Source organism: Theobroma cacao, chromosome 2 (assembly GCF_000208745.1).
Source record: "Theobroma cacao cultivar B97-61/B2 chromosome 2, Criollo_cocoa_genome_V2, whole genome shotgun sequence".
Taxonomy (NCBI): Eukaryota; Viridiplantae; Streptophyta; class Magnoliopsida; order Malvales; family Malvaceae; genus Theobroma; species Theobroma cacao.
Genome location: NC_030851.1, coordinates 7,176,931 through 7,200,769, shown reverse-complemented (window position 1 = coordinate 7,200,769; position 23,839 = coordinate 7,176,931). Strand labels below are relative to the sequence as shown.

The following is a 23,839-nucleotide window of genomic DNA, read 5'->3' as shown; positions in this document are numbered from 1 at the left end:
AGAGATTTTTATTTTATTTTATTCTCAACTCTCTCTCTCTCTCTCTCTCTCTATATATATATATATGGTAAACCATATCCACTGATTATTTTAATTCTTACTGGCAGTTTAGTACTAGTCTATATATATTTCAAAGGGCAAATAATAAAAAACTCTTTTGTGGTTTACAGTAGGGTAGATTCGCTCAGATTAAAATTTGATATTTCCACTTTTTTAGATTAAAATTTGATATTTAATTAATTTGTTTTGCTTCTTTTTGATACTTAAATTCTTTTATCGTATTATTAATATTAATTTAATTAAAAAAATTAGTCATTTTATTTTTAACAATGCAAAAACTTTTTAATCAAAAACAAGATAATTAAATGTTAGATTTTAAACTTAAATTTCTATTAGTAAAGGTTTTTTTTGTTATTTTTTTTAATTACATGAAAAAAACGTGGATTAAAAAAAAGGCACAAGAAATAAGAAAAAGGTTGGTGTGAGTGAAAAAGGAGGACGACTAATTTTGGGCGATACGGATTCTATCACAGACACAGCTCAATAATTAAAAAAGAAACACTAAACGGCTCTTTTATCCGTATACTCTGACTCCCGCTCCCCCTCAAAGAATTGAATAACATTGAATGGCGCAGACTGCCCATCTGAATGTAAAGATGGGGCCATAAATGCAAATTCAATATCTGGATTACATTTCAGACCAGAGATATTCATAGAGAGTTTCTTCTCCTTTTTCTCTTTTTATTTCTGTATGCTGCAACTCCGATCTTAGGAGATGGAATCAACGCTTTCAGCTACAGCGCCGACATTGACTCTCTTCTCCATTTCCAAAGCCCTAAATCGTCATTTCTCCAGCAACAAATCCCCGGCTCTCATCGCTCGATGCATCCAGAGTCGTCTCTTTGCTCAGGGCCTACTCGTTAGCCCTCTCGCCTCCCTCTCCTATTCCTCTACACTAAGAAGCTCGTGCGCGGCCTCCGTTCCGAGACGCTTACCCCGCCGCTTCGAGTGCGTCGCCAGTTCCACCGCCTCGTTTGGTTCCGGTGGAGGCGGTGTATTTGGTGGCGGTGATGGGAGTGGCGGCGGCGGCGGGGAAGGAACTGGCGGCGGAGATTCGAAGGCGAAACTGGGAGCGGGAGGGGCTAATGAGCTCTCTTCCTTGTCTTCCGATGTCATAATTCTTGATGTTGGAGTATGATTTCCCTTTCTGTCTCTCCATCTTCGGTTCTTAAATTAAAAAAAAAAAAATTCTTGCCATATTGCTGAATTTTGCCCCCAAATTTTCTGCGTTTTAGGGAATGACTTGCGGAGGTTGTGCTGCGAGTGTGAGGAGAATACTAGAAAGTCAAGTAAGTTGTCTCTATTTTTGCTTCTGTAGTTTATTGAGTTAGTTATAAGTCTCATTGTGTTATTGCTTTATTGTGCAGCCCCAAGTGTCCTCTGCGAGTGTCAATCTCACTACGGAGACAGCAATTGTCTGGCCAGTTTCCGAAGCCATGGATGTACCCAATTGGCAAAAAGAGTTAGGAGAGGCACTAGCAAGACATTTGACTAGCTGTGGCTTTAAATCTAACCTTCGAGGTAATAAGCGACTTCATCATCATTCTCGTCCAACTTCTTGTTGTTTGAATATCCTATTACTTGATAATTGGCTTGATTAGTGAACTTCACCTATGGTGTGTACTGGTGAATTGTTTGATAATTGATAACATCATAATGATGTGCTAAAAATGTGCTGCTAGTTTTTGAACATTTGTTTGGTCATGATAATAATGTGCTGTTGAGGACTAATCAGTGATTGGGTCATTGGACTTATTCAGATCCTGCTTATCTAGGCTTCTTTTTGTCACATAGCTGTAAACATTATACTGTAGCCCAAAGTGCGGAAGAGCTATGTACTTAAGGATCCCTTTCTTACGTTTTGGTTTCATGCACATGGCTGTTGGAGTCGTTATTTTTTTTTTTCTGAAATTTCTGGTTATCCTTTTGTAACTTTGGAGGTGCCAAGTCTTACTCATTGAAGTTTAACCATAGGTTATGAAGTTCCTCTTTGGAAATAGATTGAGGTATAAGCTATTTCCTCTCATATAGGATTATGAAATGTTGTACATTTTAGACCAAAATTTGTATCTGGTCTTTGAGAATAAATCATATAATATGACTTTTAATTGGTGATCCATTAAGCACCTCTAACTTTAAATAAGAGAGGCATAACATATGTTCAGGTTTTCATATGCTTCATGTAAGTTTGGTGGGTTTAGTGGCAGGTCAGGAAGCCATTGAAGGAGATGTCTCACCATAATAATGCAAACGGTTTCATTGAAGAGCAACCATAATTCCTTATGGTATGTCTCTGAAACTCGTGCCTCTCATCCACGTTTTAGATGTGAGAATATAGGCTTCGAAGTCATAGATATAATTAATGTTGCCATTTCTCCTTTCAATAGGTCAATTGCAGCAGCCACTTGGATAATTTGGTTGGAGAGAGGATTTTCTGGTGCTGAAGAACTCTAATCTTTTGAAGAATTAGTTGTGACCATTTATAGTAATTATCGTTGATCAGGAAAATGAGGTCTTTTCATTCTTGAAATGTTCATTGTAATTCTTCAGTAAGACATTAACAAGAATACTTTTTTGTATTAGTTTAGAGCAAAGTTGTTGTATTGCTGTTGAAGATTGTGAAGGAATATTCACTATCTTCTTTTGTTTCTGAGGTTCTGTTCTGAACCTTTTGTGAGTGATCTGTACGCATGAAAAATGGGCTGTATAATAAACAATTTGGTATATTAAGAGGGGATTGCTTCAGCCTCAGATTAAGCTTTTCAGGATTACCAAAAATATATCATTTCTCTGTTTTTAGCTGTGTGTCTTTTAAAAGTTTTGCTTTTTGTGGTTTGCTAGATATTGTTAATATTTTAATTACATACAGTGAATGAACAATGTACCATCTACCTTGTTTGTCCCTTACATTACTTGTCTAAATGCGTCTTATGTTCTTTCTTTTAAGACTTATCAAATGAATAATCTAGGCTTTCTGGTTTAGCAGAAGATTCTTCCGCACAGAAATTTTTTAGGATTTATTTCCTACAATTGTCATCCAAGTGTTGTAAACCTTTGGTCAATTATTTATTTGCCTACACTGTAACCAGCACTATCTGATACTTGATAGAGCAAGGATATGGTCCTTAATAGAGCACTATGGTGGAGTGTATATATGTAGCTATCTCCAGTGGAAAAGGCTTTCTTGTTATGGTTTTGCTCTGAGATTGATTGCTAGAAAAGATTGTGCTACATGTTAGTGAAATGTTAATTTAACAATGAATGGTTTTATTTGGTTTTGTTGTTCATCTAGTGGTTTATTTGATGCCAAAGTTTAGCCATTTTCTGATCATGTTTTTTTATACTTCCCTTCTTTTGATTTTCAGATGTTACTTGTGTTTTACAGAGCTGTAAATTATTCCATAAGTTCCTTCTAATTTAAGTAATGGATTGACTGCTTGGCTTATTTCCTTCATTCAGATTCAGGTCCAGATAATTTCTTCAAAGTTTTTGAGAGAAAGATGGAAGAAAAGCGTAACCGCTTAAAAGAAAGTGGTAGATATCTTTTCACATTCTTTGGCCTTTTCAGTAGATTGTTGTAGCGTGCTAATGATTGTCTCCTAAGTAATTCAAGATAAATTGCTTACATTGTTATAGGTCGTGAGCTTGCTGTCTCCTGGGCTTTATGTGCTGTGTGCCTTATTGGCCATCTCGCCCATATTTTAGGAGCTAAGGCTTCTTGGATGCATGCATTTCATTCAACAGGGTTCCATTTGACATTGTCTATGTTTACGCTGCTTGGTCCTGGGCGTCAACTTATCCTTGAGGGTGTAAAAAACCTTTTGAAGGGAGCTCCAAATATGAACACTTTAGTTGGTCTTGGGGCTTTATCCTCTTTTGCTGTTAGTTCGTTGGCTGTGTTAATACCAAAATGGGTAAGACTTGATACTTATTCTTACATGTCTAGTCTATCAGAGTATTCATCTTCTATTGTTTAGACTTATCAACAAATGAAATGCTATAAATTAAATAACTTGGTTTTGGATCTAAGTTGTTTATAGGATGTTTGAGACTTCAAAATTTTTGATGTTAAGACTTTTGTTTTCCTACTGACAAAATTCTTGTTTGTCAGTAAATTTTGCGAGCTTCACATTTTTCATCTTAATTAGTTTCAGCCTTGAGAGTAATTGTGTATTTAGAGTCAGAGAGTATGATATTAAGATTATCATAACTACATACTAGAGTAGTTCCAGTTTAGGGTTAACTTCGACTGGTGACACTCTTTTTCATTCTCTTTGACTCCCCTGTTTCAGTTTTTTATTTGAACTAAAATACAGCTTCTATGAGATGAGAATACCAGAAAGATCACATTCCATGATATACATAAGCTAGCAGTTAGCATGAAAGAAACAAATTGCATCCACATATTGGAACTTACAAGAGAAGTAGAAGAAAAGACATTAAAAAATTTTCCTAGTTAACCGTCACTGGTACACAGCTACTTTTAATTATGGAGTTGTTGATTTCCGCAGTCCACTCTTTTAATGCATCCTCTGGCATCTAACAACCATAGCTGCTGAGTGATTGTATAATTAAATGAACTAAAACATGTTTTAAGCAAATAGATTGAGGGCCTTTATAGTTCCATTTGTGTTTGGTATGGCATAGCTCAGGATTACTTCCCAAGCAGATGTAGTGAGAGGATAAAAATGGAATCTAGGGTTTATATTACCAGAAACTTGACAAGATATAAGACCAACAAGGCTGCTGAGTTTTGTACATGTAGGTCTTTGATTTCTATCGGTGTCCATTTATCAAAGAAATGTGACTGCCCATTTTCTGCCAATTTAAATAAGACAGAAAGAATTTCAAAAAAAAAAAAGGGTGGAAAGATGGGGTAGTTATGTCTTTCAAGCATCCATGGTACAGAATTTGTTCTACTTAGTATTGCGTATATGGAATTCTCACAAATACTTTGTTTTTCTATTTGGATAAGCCAGCCTTCTCTTTAGTTAGGTTCTGGCTGGGGCCATATTTTATATAATATTTGGTTCATGCATGCAGGTTGTCCTTACTAAACTGTAGAATTTCTATGAGTTTTATCCTTCAACTAGTCATGGTTGATTAAGCTCTAATAATTTCAATAAGTTTTATGATCAATCTGGTTCACTGATGCATGATTAAGGTGTGGTGTAGAGAGCATATGAATGGCGCATTTGGTTTAGACTTCAGTTCTCTTTAACTGATAATGGTGTGCAGGGTTGGAAGGCATTCTTTGAGGAACCGGTCATGTTAATAGCATTTGTCTTGTTAGGAAGGAACCTTGAACAGAGAGCAAAAATCAAAGCAACCAGTGATATGACTGGGCTTCTTAGTATTGTGCCTTCAAAAGCTCGTCTTATGGTTGATGATTCAATCATTGAAGTTCCTTGTAACAGTCTCTCTGTTGGAGACCAAATTGTTGTACTACCTGGAGTAAGTAAAATAAACTCGTGCTTCAATCAGTTCAGCATTTCATATCTTCTTGTTTTCCTGCTTGATGATCTTTAACATACTTTATAATTTTGTAATTCCTGTTCAATATTCATTTTTGTATTATTCTTTCATGCTGATGTCATCAAAGAGTGTTGTTCCTTCCCAACTTTTAGAATTTAAAAGTTATGACGCTACTTTTTTTTTTAAAACATTAGGATCCTATTTTTGGTGTTAACTAGAGTCTGTTGAAAATATCAAAATGCTAAACAATTTCGTGATATCTCTTTCCTTATAGCAGACTTTGCTAATTCTTTGACAAATATTGTTCTATTGTTCTAGGACCGTGTTCCAGCTGATGGAATAGTCAGAGCAGGTAGAAGCACCATTGATGAGTCAAGTTTCACAGGGGAGCCAATGCCAGTTACCAAAGAACCTGGGGTATTGCTCCAGTTCTAACTATTTCTTGTTTTTTGAAGATTCAGATGGTATCTATAACAATGTAGAATTCATGCATTGTTATTTGTCATCTTCATTCCTTTTACATGGACAAAAGAACTCCTTCTCCCATCTCTTCTTCTTCCCTTTCTACCTGATTCACTTTTCATCTTTGAATTGCATCATCCAAAGTTAATACAGTAATGCTAGTAGCTGCCTTCTTTCATTTTATTATACCAAAAGTGAAACTTATATTTGTGCTAGAGTCAAGTTGCAGCTGGAAGCATAAACCTTAATGGAACTCTTACAGTGGAAGTGCGGAGACCTGGTGGTGAGACTGCAATGGGAGACATTGTTCGTTTGGTGGAGGAAGCACAGAGCAGGGAAGCTCCTGTACAGCGGTTGGCTGATAAGGTTCTTCATTTTGCACCCTATACTTTTTGTAGGGTTTTATTTCATACCTCAGTGGTAGTTTATGATACAAATTCTTGTTGGAATATTATCAGAGAGCTTTTTGTTGTTAGAATCATCCTTCAAATGGTTACCCTGGATTGCTTAGTGGTGGAAAATAGGAGCCCTCCAACAGCAGTCTCAGATACTAAATGGTTTCAGATCCCCCTTAGTTGAATAATTCTGTTAGGTCTCTTTTTTGCACTTGGCAACCTTTTCTTCTACTCAACATAATTTTCTAGAGCATAATCTCTTCAGCTCTTCAGCTCCAATCTAAAGAAATAATTCCAGAAAGCATCTCATGTTTAAGGTAAAATTTTGAAATGATGTCTATGTGAATCGATACAGGAACAGGAAACCTGTTTTTTCCTGCATCCATGTCACATCCATAACTCAACCCTTATTCCTACATACATTTAGCTTTATATATGGTTATAGTAAGTGAAGGCAGTCGATTCTGATCTTCATTGTTTAAAAGTTCAATTTCCGTTGCTTTGATGATATTTTACAGATGTCCTGCAGTTGATGCCAAGATGATGAAACTTTAATGCCTCCCTCCTTGCCCCCTCCCCCCCCACCCCCCCTCCCTCCTTTTTTTTTTTTCCTATTTCAATATCAAGAATTGAAATGATTATTCAACAGAATAGAGTTGCATCCTCAGACCATGTTCATTATCAATGGATATTATGAGAAAGAAAAAGAACCATGGCATGTGTAGTTTTCTTTCGGTGGACACTTAATTCAACTTTCTCAAAGCTTTTTTGGAATCTCCAGGTGTCTGGGCACTTCACTTATGGAGTAATGGCTCTATCTGCTGCTACGTTTATGTTCTGGAATCTGTTTGGTGCACGCATTTTACCGGCAGCCTTTTCTCAAGGAACTGCAGTTTCACTTGCCCTACAGCTTTCCTGCAGTGTTCTGGTATCATCCATGGGAATCTACATGCATACTGATTGCTGCATGCATTAAATAACTAGAAAGAAAAAAGAAATAATTTAGAAATCATATGTTCAGAAAAAAATATTGAATTTGTTGATATTGCTTCGTCTAAATGCAACTGTAGCTGTTGCTTACTTCTTAGTCTAATGTAAATGTAGATATGTTGGTATCTTTTCTAGATAACTTTTTATTTTTTCTTTACTTTTAGATTAGTTATGGACTGCTTAAATCCTACTTTATCTTGTACCATGCTACTGAATTTTTATCTCTTGATGTAGGTTGTTGCTTGTCCATGTGCCCTGGGTTTAGCTACACCTACAGCTATGCTGGTGACCTCTTGATTCACACAGTACACATGTCAGACTAGTGATTTAGTCTAAATTATAGTTGATATTGTGTTATGGACTCTATTGTGTATTTTTCAGGTTGGAACTTCGTTAGGGGCAACAAGAGGATTGCTTTTGCGTGGTGGAAATATTTTAGAGAAATTTTCGATGGTGAATGCAATTGTGTTTGACAAAACGGGAACCCTTACTATTGGCAGACCTGTTGTGACAAAAGTCGTAACTCCAGGTGGCATGGATCATAGTGATTCAAGGTTGAGTGGTTGCAGAAACTTTATTTTAACATTAAATGATTCTGAGTTTATTAATAAAAAAGAAAATGCTGCAGGCTAAGTCAAGGTGACGAGCATGAGCATTTTGTTTTTAGGTGGAGTGAAACTATCAGTGATTTGGTCCATATAATTGCATATTAACTTTAAGTAAACTTTGGACTTCGTTTTTCACCTATGAGCTGCCCTTGTTATTATCCGAAGATATAGTTACTGTAGATTTGATTTTTAGATTATGTCCCAGTTTATTGTGTCTGATGAACATATTAAGAGGTCATTAAAAACTTAAATTTTCATTTGACTGTCACTTTTGCTATTACTTCTAAAAGGACAAATTAAAAGAAACAAAAGCAATAGGTAATTTTCAGGAGTTTAAAATTAAAAAACCAACTTTTATGATAATAAAAGCATGATTTTACTTCTATGTGGAACCATTTTATTTAAATTGGTTTTCTTTTGAACTATATGTACATGTTATTATGAGTTTGCTATTTTCTTTTGCTCTTACTCTATAGTAAAATATGAGAAAGCAAACATCAAAAAGCAAGTGTGAAGGAAATGTAGCCTAAATAAGCCAGTACTGTTCTTAGCTAGTGGTATAGGTACCATCTGGACATTTTATTATGCTAAGTTCGCCTCAGTCTAGAAGTGTAATATTGCTAAGAGACCAGTCTATGACAGCAAATCGAGAAGAGGTGAAATGGCTGGTTAGAAGATATCCCCAGTGCATGTCTAAGTTGGAAGTTGAAAGTCGCAAGAATTTTACTGACAAAGAAGTCACATTAGAAGTGTTCATGGTAGTTATGAGGGTTGTTGCTGCGGTTATAATATCTTTTTACATTGTCAGATGATACGATATGGTTTGAACCAATCATGTTTTCATGAAAGATGATATGCAGTTTTTGTTAGGTTATTATCATTTTGATTCTGATAGACTACATGCTTTGTTGCAGACAGAATTTAGAGAATATTTTGTCAGAAGGTGAGGTTCTCAAGTTAGCTGCTGCTGTAGAATCAAATACTCTTCACCCAGTTGGTAAAGCGATCGTGGAAGCTGCCCGGGGTGTAAAATGTCCAAATATAAAGGTACATTTTTTTTGAATACGGGCTTCTGTTTAGATTTACATCCAATTCCTTGGTTTGATACAGAATTATGCAATAAGAACTGCTAGAATTTACCTAAAGAACAAAGAACTTGAGCTTTCAATATTACAGACTTTTCCTGTCATTTTCTATCAGTGATGCAAGTTTTTCGTTTATGCTTGAAGCTGTCCACCAACTTACAATGACAGTGATGTTCTTTCCATTTTCTGGAAACAGCCAATGCTCCTAGCATCTGCCTGGAAATGATTATGCCTTTCATTTATCCATTGTTTGTAATTTTCATGCAAAAGGCTATTCTTGCAGGTTGTGGATGGAACTTTTATTGAGGAACCTGGATCTGGTGTTGTAGCTATTGTTGATAATAAAAAGGTGTCTGTTGGGACATTAGAGTGGGTTCAGAGGTAGTGTACTCATGTGTTTGCTCATATGCATTTTGCAACTCTAATCTAGGATATACTGCTATTCCTTTTGTAGCTTCAGAATTTCTGAAAATGATAACACCTTGTTTTTATTTTTGTATGCATTCTGTACTTAAAAGCTGTCATTAATGAGTATGATGCTTATATTTGAGAATGTTGCTATGTCTTAACTTGTTTATTTTGTTTTTCAAATATAAATGCTAGTACCTTTCAGTGAACATAGTTTCTGTCAGTCACTTCAAATAAAATTTTTGGACATGATTTGCATTAAAATAGATAATAAGTACTATGATATACTACTAAATGAGCTCTAAAACAATTTCATTAGCGAGAAAGTCATCTTTGTTTTGTCATTGATGATTAACATATGTGTCAACAGTTCTGGATCTGAATTGTTTCATTGATTGGCTATCTATTGGTGCCTGTATCATTTTCCAAAATCTATGTGTATCCTTCTGAATCACATTGCCTGTCCTGTTTTGAGTCTTTATGATGTGGGGGGTAATCCTAAATATAGGCAAAGCTAATAAGACCTTACCGTTCAATGGTGATCATAATATTGTCTATTTCTTGAAGGATGAATAATCTTAACAATAAGGGGTTTGGTTATGAACTGCTTATATAAACCCTTATAACCCTAGAAAGCCAACTAATGGATTGTAGATCTTAAGACATAACATATGGAATACACAAACGTCACCCATTTCTTTTGATTATTTCCCATCAACCTTGTTTTGTAAATGAGAAGAGCATTTAATTCAATTTAGTAATCTCAATTAGCCACGAGTTGATACATACAGGAAGCACTCTTCTCCTAATTTAGTGATCATTAGGTTTTTTCTGTATAACATGGGAGTTTCTTTTGTGCAGGCATGGAGTTGCCGAGAATTTGTTTCAGGAAGTGGACGAAGAGCTTAGGAATAAATCTGTGGTCTATGTTGGAGTTAATAATACCCTTGCTGGTCTTATTTATTTTGAGGATCAGATCAGAGAAGATGCAAGGCACATTGTGGATTCTTTGCATAGGCAAGGAATTGATGTGTACATGCTTTCTGGGGACAAAAGGAGCACTGCTGAGTATGTTGCATCAATTGTTGGTATCCCGGAGGAGAAGGTAATAGGTTTTTTTTCCATGATTGAACAGCTAATTCATATAGGTTAGAGTTTGGTATGGAATTATCTGCTAGTTGTGGTTGAGCTCTGCATGAAAAAAGAGATGATAAGAGCTCCTTGAGTTATAAGGGCTTTAATTTGTGACTATTATGAGACTGTTTAAAAGGAACTTAAGGGATGGTGAACTTCTAAAACCCAAAAAGTGCTCTGGCTTTAAAAGATCAGAAGTCACTTGTCCAAGGTAATGTATTCTGACAGGTATTAACTGTTATGATCTGTGTAGACTACTATCTTATGAAGCCTAAATCAGTCTCTCGTAGGACCAGCATCCTTTAAAAGAGCTAAAGCTTGAGAATATATGTACTATCAGAAGAAATTTGCTTTCTTTTGTTTGGAAAGAGAAAACGAATATAGGAGGGAGGTGGTTGAGGTTTACACTTAACATTAGTTGACAGAGAATTGATGGAAGAATATCAAGATCAATGCAGATACAACTTAAGAAGCCATGCAGACTGAAGGAGGGGTAAAAAACCTTTTACAATCTGAGAGGTTTTGTTGCCAAGCATGGAAGAAAAGAGCAGGCAGTATGTAATGAGAACACCGCTAATCCAAAGATTTATAGGAGAAAAACAGTTGTCGCTATTGGTCAGGCCCAGAAACAAATTGAAAGCATAATTTGAGAAACTGATAATAGTTATTGGTTAAAAAATTAAAATTTAAAACAACTAAAGAGGAACAATAAAGAGAGAAAAGCAAAATAAGGTCTGCTTGACCCATGTCTGCAAACTAAAGCAAATCCATAGATCCCAAAGCCCTGAGTTCATGCTTTAAGAATGAGATCCTCTGGGACATGACACAAATATATGTACCATTACTCAAATGGAAATTTTTAAAGAAATATTCAAAGATTATTTAAATGCATTTTGGTAGTCATAACTGTCTGTATATATGACTAAGTACATCTATCTTCTGTGTTTGAACTGTCATCACTTCACTTTAGGAACTGATTCAACATTATAGAAAGATGGCTGTTTTTGGCAGATGTCAAAATCCTTGTAGAGATTTAGTCCGAAATCACCATACAGAACTTTGACTATGGTTCTGTTTGTTTTACCATCTATTATTTGCTACATGATAAAACTTCTCTTGTACTTACCCATTTTTATAAGTTTATTATGACCATCTACATCATATATGCAATATTCAAACATGAAATTGAACTTGATTAGCTATTGAACATGGTTTCCAGGTGCTGTCTGAAGTCAAACCAGCTGACAAGAGGAAGTTTGTAAGTGAACTTCAGAAGAATCAGAATATTGTAGCTATGGTTGGTGATGGAATCAATGATGCTGCTGCCTTGGCTTCAGCACATATTGGAGTTGCTGTGGGTGGCGGTGTTGGTGCAGCAAGTGAAGTATCTTCTATTGTATTGATGGGCAACCGGCTGTCACAGGTATTTTCTTAAAGTAAATTTATTTATTCTAAAGTTGCGTACTTTAGAATCAGTTTGCAATCTTTTTTCAGTTAATTGTTTAGATTTTTATTCAGGGTAAACAAAATATACATGCAAAAAAGGTCTCTTAATTGTGGTTTTGCAAATGAATTTCACAATGTGATTTGCCAAAAATACTCTTCGCATATATAACTTGGTGCAATTTATTTCAGTGCATTGCCTTGTTCTTTATTGCAATTCTGGTTGATTAAGGTGAAACTAATTAAAGCATATATAGTGTTGAAAATTTGAAACTTCATTTCAATGAAGAAAATGGAAGTAGAGCTTCAGTTGTTGGTTGTTAAGAAAACAAACAACAAGATGTACAAGAGCACTAGGAATAGTATAATTTAGAGGAGCATGGAAAGAGAAGACATTTTGTGGTTGGAACGCCATGCTATTTTTATGTTGCAAATTAACAAAGAGTTGGAACCAAACTAACAGTGTGGTTGCGAATTGAATATCTCTCTGCGTTTCATTTCATTTTTCTATCTTTTCTTTTTTGGATGTCCCAAAACAAATTATGTCATCTTTCAATTTTTGAGCACCTAAAACACTTTTATATATATATATATTTCTTGTTATTTTTTCATTTTTTAGGCATTAAAAACCATTAAACATCAATGTTATAAATAATTTGAATTTTTAATATAAAATACAGTGAAGTTAGAGTTTTTTTTTTTTCTTTCTTAATCTCTGTGCGAAATCAAACATGGACTTAAAAAATTGGGATGGAGGGAGTAGTTCATCCTGAAATTCTTTTATGGAATTCAGTTGCCTTTTCTACAATCAACTCCCCTTCACATTTTGCCTTGTCCTGTATGTGTATCATGTAAATTGACTCAGATTATCTCCATGCAGTTGCTTGATGCTTTGGAGCTAAGCAGGCTAACGATGAAGACAGTGAAGCAAAATCTTTGGTGGGCCTTTGCATACAACATTGTAAGTTTTTGTCATTGTTAGAGCTATTTATGTCAGAAGTAGAAGTTTGCAGATTAGCACCGAAGGAAAAATGCCTTGTGGCACTCTCTCAAGCAAAGCGAGGCGGTAAAAAACTTGATGTGAACTATCGGTTGCTGCCCCTCAATTTCCAAATTATAGGCAAAGCTTTTAATCATTTATAATTGCTTTCACTTCCGTTGCCTATCATTTTATGGATTGATTTGCTTCCTTCAGCAAATATCTGAAACTGCTTTGGTTACGATAATAGGTTGGGATTCCAATTGCTGCTGGAATGTTGCTGCCGCTTACAGGGACCATGCTGACTCCATCAATTGCTGGAGCCCTTATGGGTCTGAGTTCTATCGGGGTGATGACAAATTCGTTGCTTTTAAGATTCAAATTTTCCTTAAAACAGCAGCAAACTCACGGGTCATCACCAATTTACTTGAACACTGACTTTGTAGTGGATCCAAAAGGAAAGTTGAAGAAACCTTATTCTAGTGCATTGTGACAGGACAGCAATTATATATTCTGCCTGTAGATGAAATAAAGTACATGCGCAGGGAGATCCTAGCATTTATTTGTTAGAAATCAGCCTTGTTAAGGGATCCATCCAATTCTTCTTAAATAAGATATTTTTGGGTGATAAATGATTCCCACGAAGAAGAATCCTTTGTCTAAAGAAGATCAGAATTGTTGAGTGAATTGGGAATGAAGTTTTCAATATTCCCAATATTTGCCGTGCAAAGATCACTCTGTTTTTCAAGCAACTTCTCTCCATGGGGAACAAAGTAGATAATGAATGCTATGTTTAAACCCAATGTAGGGAATAAAGCAATTGATATTGTATTCTCTTTAAAATACTGCTAGTTTGCAACGAATGAAATTACCCAACGCCGGTACTTGACGGAAGTCGGGTCGGGTTTGGTTTGGTTTGGTTTTGTTGTGTCCCTTTCTCTGCTTGGCATGCATCTTTTTAGTCCTAGGGCAAAAAATATATTTGGTTATTGGATGTGTAGTCTCAATATATGGAGATTGTTTGATTCTTGAAAAACTGACAAAATGATGGGATCAATCACAAAGACATGCTATCCGGTTTAACCTCTCCTCTACTTTGAACTCTTTTCTCTGGTACAACCCCATTAATGAAACAAGATAATAGTCAAAATTAAATCTCTTGCATTGAACTATTTAATTTAATGCCTTGCTACTTCTGTTTGCATAATATAGCCTTTGCTGTAACGAGAATTGTTGTTACCATTGCAGCAGACTACAGTTGAGCTTTGCTGTAGTAAGGCAGTATTGTTGATGTGAATGTTATTGGCTATGCATGTCTCTTTTTGATCAGAGTTTTTTATGTAGTAATGAAGTGTTTGATGAGTTCAAAATTAAAGGGATTGATTTTGAACTGTTTTACTCAACTAGTATAAAACAGTGCAAAATCCTTTTGTGAGCTTCACAGAGGTGGTCAATTGATCCCTCTGTTCCTGAATACATATGAATTTTCAATATATAGCGGCGTTTAACATGGCCATACCAAGCGAGATATTGCCTACGGAGATTCGGCCAGGCAGCCAAGGGATATGCATTATGCATTGCCTTCAAATCAGTTTTAATCTGTCTCAAACCTTTTTCACCGTGCTCTGTCACTTAAAAGTACGTTGCGATTTTGATGATATGTCAGAATTTCTTTTATGAGAATCAGAAATTGAACTGGACATGTAGAAGGAAAATATGATTTTCTCAATTATTTTTACATTCCTAGTCCTTACAATATACAAGAGAAAGCTTATTCCAGTTTGCAATCAGGCAGGAATCTCCAAAAGAATATCCACAATTCAACATCGAGTTAATGATGACCAAGAGGAGCAGGTGCCTCTCTCAATTCCTTTCCTTGAAAATGAATATCCTGCACACCCCAAAAATAAAAAGCATTAACGTCATCAATGAACCTCGGGGATGTAAATGAACAGTCCTTTGGACTTGCAACATGTATCAACAATAAGCAGACAACATTGCAATTTCCGAGGCTCAAAAGAGACTGATGGAAGAATAGAGGGGAGGAACAGGTATGAACATGCTCTGCATTTCAGGCATATGACATTTTTGGGACTTGGCCACAAATAAATAACCGCAGTTCAAACAAATACAGACAACAATTATCAATCAATCTTTAGAGAAACATGATCCAGTCCATGCCAACCGACGTTTTCCCATGGAGCCAAATTAAATTTTCAAAAGATATTATATTTATAAATTCCAACTAATAATCATGTCGCTCTTAGCATCAAAGAAACCAAAAAGGTTACCAAATTTCTTAAATAAAATTTTACAACGTCTTGTATACTGATCAACATTGATACTGGTACTCCATCATTCCAGTCCAGAGTAAATGAAGGCTCAATTTTAAATTTTACCATACCTAAGAAGTCTTTCCAATAGTCAGCTTTCCAGAATTTAGCTCAGCTTTAGGAAGCAGAACATAATACTAATCACTATCTAGCGTTAAGAGTCATGCAAAATTATGACCATAAATGATGGGTTATTTTTTCAGGTCTAAACTCCCTAAATTGAACTCACTTTTTTCTCAAATTGTTTTATATAGAAAAAAAAAACAAAAAGAATACTTTACCAATGTTAAAATGGGTGGCAAGAAGCATGCATAATGATTCTGTTTAAAGAAAAATGAGCATAGAGGTGGAAGATTCAACTGATACGTACGGAAGCGAAATGGTTAACATCCCTATGATGAGCTTCATCAGCACGAATCACAGTGATAACATCCTTGAGGTTAGCATCTTTAGGCAATCTCCAGTAATCAATTGCAATGGCAGGGGCTGGAACATTTTCTATTGCACCACTTTCAATGTCCTTCAAATACTCTGTATATGAGTGGATAGCTTCCTCCTCCAAATACCCAACAATTCTATGTGCCAGTTTGGGAGAGAGCACATAAAGAACAAAGAAGGCATTGAAGAAAACTCCCTGCACGGTCAGAACGAGGAGCCTCTCATACCACTTGGGTTTCACAAGCTCCACCATTGTCATCAAATGCATCCTCTCATTCTCTGCTTCTTCAAGCAAGGCTTTAATCCAACCACCACTATGCTGGAACTTACGGAGAGACCTCAGATGCAGCAGCATCCCTCCAACCATACCAGGAACAGCTGCCACCGTTTCCAGCATCATAGCACGACACCCATAACGTCTCTGCATTTCAAGAAAGCCAGATCAAACACTAAAAATAATTACATGAGCGAATAAGCTTCAACCAGGAAACCCACAAAACAGCCACATAGACACTATGGAGTTTGATTTTATTCCTGAAAAGCATCAATGCTTGACTATATATATATATACACAACGGCAAAGACAACAATCATACAAAAACAAAGCCTATCTGTCTACTAATGCCTGCAAATTTTATACATAACAAAACAAGCTTGGAACTAAATACATGTGGCATACATATAAACATCAAATGTGAGAAGAATGAATAAAAAGTTCAGTTGAAATCCGGCATACCTATAAACATCAAATGTGAGAAGAATGAATGAAAAGTTCAGTTCAAATCCACAAACCGTAACATATAAAGAATATATTAAAACGCAGTTAAACAGTTAAAAAATAATGTAATTATGGAACAGAGAAGGTAAACAAAAAAAAAAAACCTGGAAGAACAAATCAGTGGGAATCCGAAGGATTTTGACTGTCCTGTAAGCAAATTTATCAACAAAGTTCTTTGGCACATGGTGCTTCTTCAAATCAATTGACAGGTCTGCCTTGTAAGTTTCCCATGGCTACATAAAGAGTACAAACAAACAGCGCAAAAATTAGCAAGTTAAACTAACTAAGAGTAACTAAAATTCTCAGTCTTGAAAAATCTTTTGAAATACGTTGTAAAATCCTTCAACAAAATATAAATAAATAGTTCATTTCTGAAGCGTTTAAGTATCTTTTAAAGATGAATTACTCGAAATTGATCAAACGAATTTATTCATTTAATTCTTCAGATTATCAGCTAAAAGAAAAAAAAACGAATAAAGAACAGATCAATCGCATTTTCACTTTGTTTTGATATGACAGCCAAACACGACCTTAGATCAAGATCAACAGCAACAAGTCAATCTAGCAGCTTAGAGTACAAGTGGAAACGAAAAATCAGAAGTCAAAATCAGAGAATGCATCCATGAAAAAAAGAAGGAAAAAAAAGCATTAAAACTTTCAAGAAGAGATAAAAAAAAAACAACGAATATTTTACTACCAAAATTAACCGAATAAGAGAAGAAACATAGAAGAAAAAATAAATCAAGTTTAAAGAAAATGGAAAAAGCTTTAAAAAAAAACGAGGATAATTAACTGTTCACTTCTTGCGAAAGTAAAACGAGTTTTAAAGTTTAAAATTAGAGAGAAAAAATGCTACCATGAAACAATTCCAGGGCCAGTCGGTGCCATCCTCTTTGGTGATCTTAGGCCTTGAAATCCCCCAATAACTTGACACCATCATTTCTGTCCCCTTCTTCTCTCCCGTCGCCGGATTCTCCTTTTTCTCTTCCTTCTCCAACGGCACTTTTTCCGTCCAAGCGGGTGCAGAGTTCATCATCCTTCGCCACTCAAAACCTCCAAAAGGCATGCCGTTTTGTTGTCCGCTCAACCAGACGTCTCTCCCAACTATGGCGGCCCTGTACATGTGTCCATTGCTGATGCTGCTTCCGCTGTAGCTTCGGCCATTGATCAGGCCTTGCATCACCGACCTTACTAAAAAACGATTCATTTCCTTTCTCTTTTTCTTTTTCTTATTGTTCCAAAATTTTGGTTGTGAATCTGTTCAGACTTGACAAGAGCGTGGTGGCAGGGCAGTTATATAAAAGACCAGAGTAGCCGGAGAAGGATCAAGGAAGGAAAGGAGAGGGAAACGTTTTACGATTGGGTGCTTCGCGGTATACTATTACTGGTTTATTGGTGCAATCATCTGTCGTCTCTTAGAGAACAAGTACTTTATGACAGGATGAGATTTCGGAGAGGTTTGTATATGGTGTGCCTTTTGCACTACCGAATCCTATCTCCGCGAATATCGCTGGAGTGTGGCGGCTTTCTTGAGGTCAGAATAGCCTACGGGTCAGCACTTGGTTTAGTTCATTTATTGAATATCATTTACTCAATAATCAACGGTTATGATCGGAGTCCTGCAAATCTAATGGTGGAGGATGAAATCAATATTTTTTGTGGTGTTGTTTATATTCTTTCATTCTCTATATTTCATAATGGCGGTCTTACCCTTGATTCTTCTCAAAATTTACGTATGCCACTTGATTTTCCTAGAACATAGGAGAGCGACACGGGACTCTTAACCGGACTGCTCTCTGTTGTTATCGTCGTGGCTCACCTTTTTTATGACACGTGTCATATGACGTAGCCAGGTGGAGTATTCCTAGGCTGAAGTTGAAAAGTTTTCGTGAACCATCTACGACGTCATGTACGCCAGAAATCAAGCGAGTCACTAAATTGCCGTCAAGAAAAAGAAATGCCGCCAAATAAATGAATATTTTCGTTTTGTTTTCAATTTTTTTAATAAAAGAAAAATTCATTGATAATGGGTCAGTGGTTAACGAAAGCTTTAATAAGTTTGAAGGGTGAATGTCTTTCTTATTCAAAATATTGGTCAGAAACGCATCAACTTATCTTTATACGAGTTGATAAGATCATCTTTTTGCCATTTTTAAGATATACGATCACGATGGTCCACGCTCCAAAATTAAGGCCTTACAATTTTGCAATGGAAGGGCAAACAAACTTTGTGACTGCCCAATTTCAAACAACTATCACCAGTCGTAATTCCTTTTTAAATTACTCGATGTTGGGTGAACTTGGTAACAGCTTTTTAAGGCTTATCGGCCATCACCATTGACAAAAGGATATCTTTTCTTTTTTTCGTTTTTTTATGAAACTACTTCATAATTGGAATGTTATGGATGATGTTGTTTAGTTGACATAACGAAGAGAAGGAAACAAGCATGATGAAGAGTCTTCCTCGTGGTTTAAACTATTTCTCCTAAAAATTGTTTTGCTTCTGGAGGATAAATTTCTTTTGGTTTTTATTGACTTAGATTTTTCTTAGTATTAGAAAATATCTGTACCTCTCATTAATTGGTTACGACTCAATTATTGACCGGTGGCCTTTTTCTTAAATTGTTTTTTTAAATATAAGAGAAATGGAGAGGAAAGAGAAGAGACAAAAGACAAATCGGTACAAAATTACAGAAATATTGAAATTATAAAAAAAAACACAGAATATTCAATAAATTACAACAACACCCCAAAACCAAAATTACAACAATTTCCAAAAAATTACAAAAATCTTACAAAACCCATTAATTACAAATATTATAAAATCACAAAATATGAAAGCAAATTACATAAAAGATAAGAAAATTCCAAAAATCATAAAATTTTCCTAAAAATATAAAAAAATCATCAATAATACTATGTGCTCAGTCTATAAATCTATCGAGAACACAAAAAGATGTTTTCTCGTATGACGAAATTGGTTGATAATTTAATTGTTATTCCAATAAAATGAGATTGATCAGAATAAATACAAAATAATAATATTATAATTTAGTTTATATTAAATAAAAACAAAATATACAAATATATTATAAAATAAAGTATACAAATAGTTTAAAATTCTATCAAGTTTACAAACAATGTGTAATCTAAAATTAAGACGTGTCATCATCTTTCAGTGTAACGTCACAACTCTAAGTGTAATGTTACGATCCAAATTCAAGGGATTCAAGGGTCTGTATGTGAAACCCGAGCAAGCCACATAACTTCAAATCACATAACACACAGTTAAGGGATTTCACAACCAAATATTCATAAATAAAATTTAAATTCAAATATAAAATATTATCCCCAAGATATAATTCGTACATAAATATTCAGAAGATCATACATTGGCTGTCAAACAGGTTCATACTTAACAACCCTTTATACAAGTTCAATTGGTATGTCGTGCCTATAAACACATTAAACTAAACTGAAAGCAGAGCAAAAGCTCATGACAAACTCAGGAAGTGACTAAAATGGGAGACTTACTGGATGCCAAAATCGGTATGTCATTGGACGACCTTTGCCATGCAGTCCTGTGGCTTATTTATTTACACATGGTACAAAAATAAGTGAGTCATCTACTACTTTGCAAAAGGTGCAAATAAATATATATATATATGCAAAGCACTATCCATGTAACTAAATATTTTATCACACATTTCTAAGGTTAGGGGCATATCAGTTACCCTTAAGTTGCCCTCACAAGTAGTGTATATCACTAGGCTCATCCTTTAGCCATTTCAAATCATTCTTCATAGGCACACTCTAGTTGCCGGAGTGCCATATCAAATCAAAGCTATCTCTGCCTCTTTGAGGCTATGCAAATCATTTGCAACTCAAATCAAATCTTAGAATTGTCCTCCCTTGGACATCATAAAATCACGCACAGTTGCCATTTGGCGAAGTCAAATCATGCTCAAGGTAAAGCCATTGGCAGAGAAATAAATCAAGTACATGCCAAAGCAACGGGCTAAGAATCAAAATCATCATCCGGAGTAATCTCCTAAAGGATGGCAGCACTCGAAGTTTTCTCAAACGAATGGCATCAAAACATTGCAGGCGAGAATCACAAGTGGGACTAATACCACCATCCCAATTTTAACCATTTTTACAAGCACAGAACAAAGTCACAAAGGGAAGGGACTCCACTCAATCTCAAATCAAATCAATGTCTCGAATTCATCACTCGAATGAAATACAAATCCACAAATAAAGCCATCATGCCTTTGACATTTCATATATCCACATCAAATCATAATTCATATTAAACAAGCTTCGATCATCTATAAGCTCGGTATAGTTTTAAATGCCCTTAAATCTCTTAGGCATCAAGGCTCATAATTTATAAAGGGTTAATTGTTTAGGGAGATTTAGTTCTAGACATTCATCGTATCCTCTAGACTTCCTAGTCTAGACTCACACAGCTTAGGCCAATACATGGCTTCCTTTAATGCACACACATCACAACATATATAATCATACACAAACACACACACATTGGTTCTCTAGTCTAGGCATGTTCATCTAGGCTTACATACCAAATCTAGCACTAATGCAGGGTATCTTCCATGCGTCATGCATCACATGCATTATAAACTAAATCCACTCATAGTGATAAATTGGAGACGCTCCACAGTCAAGCTTAACTTTAGCCTCCAATCGTCTTTTAACTAGCCAATGAGTCAAATAGCTCAACTTCCCCTTTAAGGCATGTTAAAATGTCACAAACATAATTAAATTCCTAGCGTTCGAAAATATCTAGCTTTTCTAAATATAACTAAATTCTTAACAATCCAACATTTAAACTTAAATCCTTCAATAATTGGCAAAACTCATACCTTAGAAGCTAGATTGCAAAAATCTAAGCTCCAAATTCCAATAAAATCAAGGGAGATTCACCAAAGTTGAAAAATTAGATTTCCTAGTTATTAATCGATTAAATTGAAAACTAATCGGTTGGATGGTGTAATCTTACCTCTGGAAGCTTTTCTCAACCTATAAATCTCCTCAAATATGCTCAAAAATCTGTTTAGGGCCTTAGGGTTTCAATGCGTTAAAGAGAGAATGAGAGTTAAGGTTCTAATTTAAATGAGCGAATAGCCTGAGACCTTTTTCATTTTTGTTTCTCCCCCGTGAAATATCGATACATGTGAAAATGTATTGATATATTTGCGTAAATTTCGTCTAAATCTATCGATACATTGCCCAATGTATCAAAAGAAATGAGACAGAAATGCTCACTGCTCAAAATGTATAGATATATGGGAAATGTATCAATACTTTTTCCCATGAGTGCTTTTTGAGTGCTATTTGCTTCAAATTTATCAATACATTTGGATAATGTATCAATAGATGTTCATTTCACCAGGAATGTATCGATACATTAGGGAATGTATCAATACAATTTCTTTCATATGCCTTATGTTGTTCATCATGCCAATAATGCATCAATACATTTGGGAATGCATTATCGATAAAGTTTTCCCTGTAGGTAGTTTTTTAGTTGTCCAAACTTCCAAAAATCCAAACTTCAACACCCAAAATCAATCCTGCTTAAATCACAATTCTCATAACCATTTAAACTCATATCTCATGTACATATTTCCTCAAGTATAACACCAAATTCAAATCAAAACCTCAAACTATAAGATTTATCACATATTTTCATAAAATTTTGCCTAAATGTCAATATACATACTTCCATGCACTTATCATACTTAACATATCATCAAAGTCCTCAAGACTCAATATATTTCATAAATCATTCGTAGTTAACTTAATTTACACTGAAAATTGGGAGTGTTACACTCCAGTATTAGACAAATCATCTTCCTTCGACGTTCCTCCTCACTACAACAATTATGCAATGGAATTTTTCATATCTTATATGTTGTCATTGTTGAGCTTATTTCATCTAGAATCAGAGCAATGTCTTGCTTTAAAGTTTGGATCTTCATCACAAATTCTATTAATTTTAAATGAGTTGTGATCAAAATTTTCAATGGACTATTTCGTTGGAATATCCAATTACCGATGGAATAATCTGTCAAAAATATTGGCGCCATACGTAATATTTTGATGTCAATGAATATTTTGACTAGTTGTTGACCATATCTTTTTCACTGAAAATGGTAATTACGACAATCTGTTGAAATGTGTTTGAAATTACGTTAAAATTACTGATGGAATTTTTTCAATAAATTTAATTGCGTTAAAGAAAATCTTAATTTTAGTAGTGAGAAAAAATAAATTTAAAAAAATAAAAAATTTGTTATCGAAAAGACCAAAAGTCAATCAACATTACCATGTCTACCGAACTACTACATTTTTGACAAACACTTCATAGTGTCAATCGACTAGGGTTTTTTTTTTTTTTTTAATTTGGAAGAAAGGAGACTTGAATCTTACTCTTTAAAAGGAGGACCATGCACTAACCAATGAGCTAAATGCTTATATGCATGTCAATCGACTAGGTTTTTTTTTTTATGCTGGAAGTTCCCACAGGGCCTAGTTATCCTGTAATCGTTTTATTAATAATAAAAAATAAGTACAATAGGGAAGGGGATCGAAACCTGACATCTAGAATTACATGATCAAGGAGGGATAGAATTCCTAAGACAGGGATTACTTATATCTTTTACATTATTCAAAATGTTGATCAACACTCTCTTGCATCAGTTTTCTTTAAAGTGTTTAAAAAGATAATGATGAATTGGACCAAAATTTTGGCTCAAAAATAACTCTGTGACTAATTGGAGTATAGATCGAAATCGACAATAGAGGTGAAACCCTGTGAGTCCATTTCTCTTAATCTTATGAATTATCAATTCATCTTTTTTCACTAATTCAACCATAGATTCTTCTTCCTTTGAGTGATGACTCTTGGTATTCCTTTTACTAATCAAGGCTCAAGCAATAATTGATCAAAATCCTGTATATCGAGTAAGAAGTAAAAAGTCCATAAATCGCACTTAGCTCGAAAAATTGGTTCTCTGCTGTTGATTTTATTCCTCATAATTGTTAATTGTGTTTCAACTTCTCCTTATAAAGAGAAAACTCTGATTACTTCTTCCATAGCTAACATTAGGCTCTGGAAGCATTGTAGACACCTAAATAAAAAAAATAAACATAAAAAATATAATAATAAAAATAATAAAAAAAAAATAAATAAAAAATCAAAAAAAATGGGGATGGCTGGGCGTT

General features: G+C 35.0%; 2 protein-coding genes across 2 annotated transcripts; one reads left to right on the top strand and one right to left on the bottom strand.

Moving 5' to 3' along the window:
• Positions 551-13,787, top strand: LOC18608294 (copper-transporting ATPase PAA1, chloroplastic). The gene is made up of 17 exons (XM_007042901.2): positions 551-1,192; positions 1,296-1,349; positions 1,428-1,581; positions 3,520-3,594; positions 3,697-3,974; positions 5,299-5,514; positions 5,854-5,952; positions 6,214-6,363; positions 7,174-7,320; positions 7,617-7,667; positions 7,764-7,936; positions 8,905-9,037; positions 9,359-9,456; positions 10,345-10,588; positions 11,837-12,040; positions 12,941-13,021; positions 13,290-13,787. The coding sequence occupies exons 1-17, from the start codon at positions 776-778 to the stop codon at positions 13,530-13,532; spliced, it is 2,817 nt and encodes a 938-aa protein (XP_007042963.2). The 5' UTR covers positions 551-775; the 3' UTR covers positions 13,533-13,787.
• Positions 14,736-18,122, bottom strand: LOC18608293 (ubiquinol oxidase, mitochondrial). Its single transcript, XM_007042900.2, has 4 exons — positions 17,445-18,122; positions 16,693-16,821; positions 15,743-16,231; positions 14,736-14,930 (listed from the first exon to the last, which is right to left on the bottom strand). The coding sequence occupies exons 1-4, from the start codon at positions 17,793-17,795 to the stop codon at positions 14,871-14,873; spliced, it is 1,029 nt and encodes a 342-aa protein (XP_007042962.2). The 5' UTR covers positions 17,796-18,122; the 3' UTR covers positions 14,736-14,870.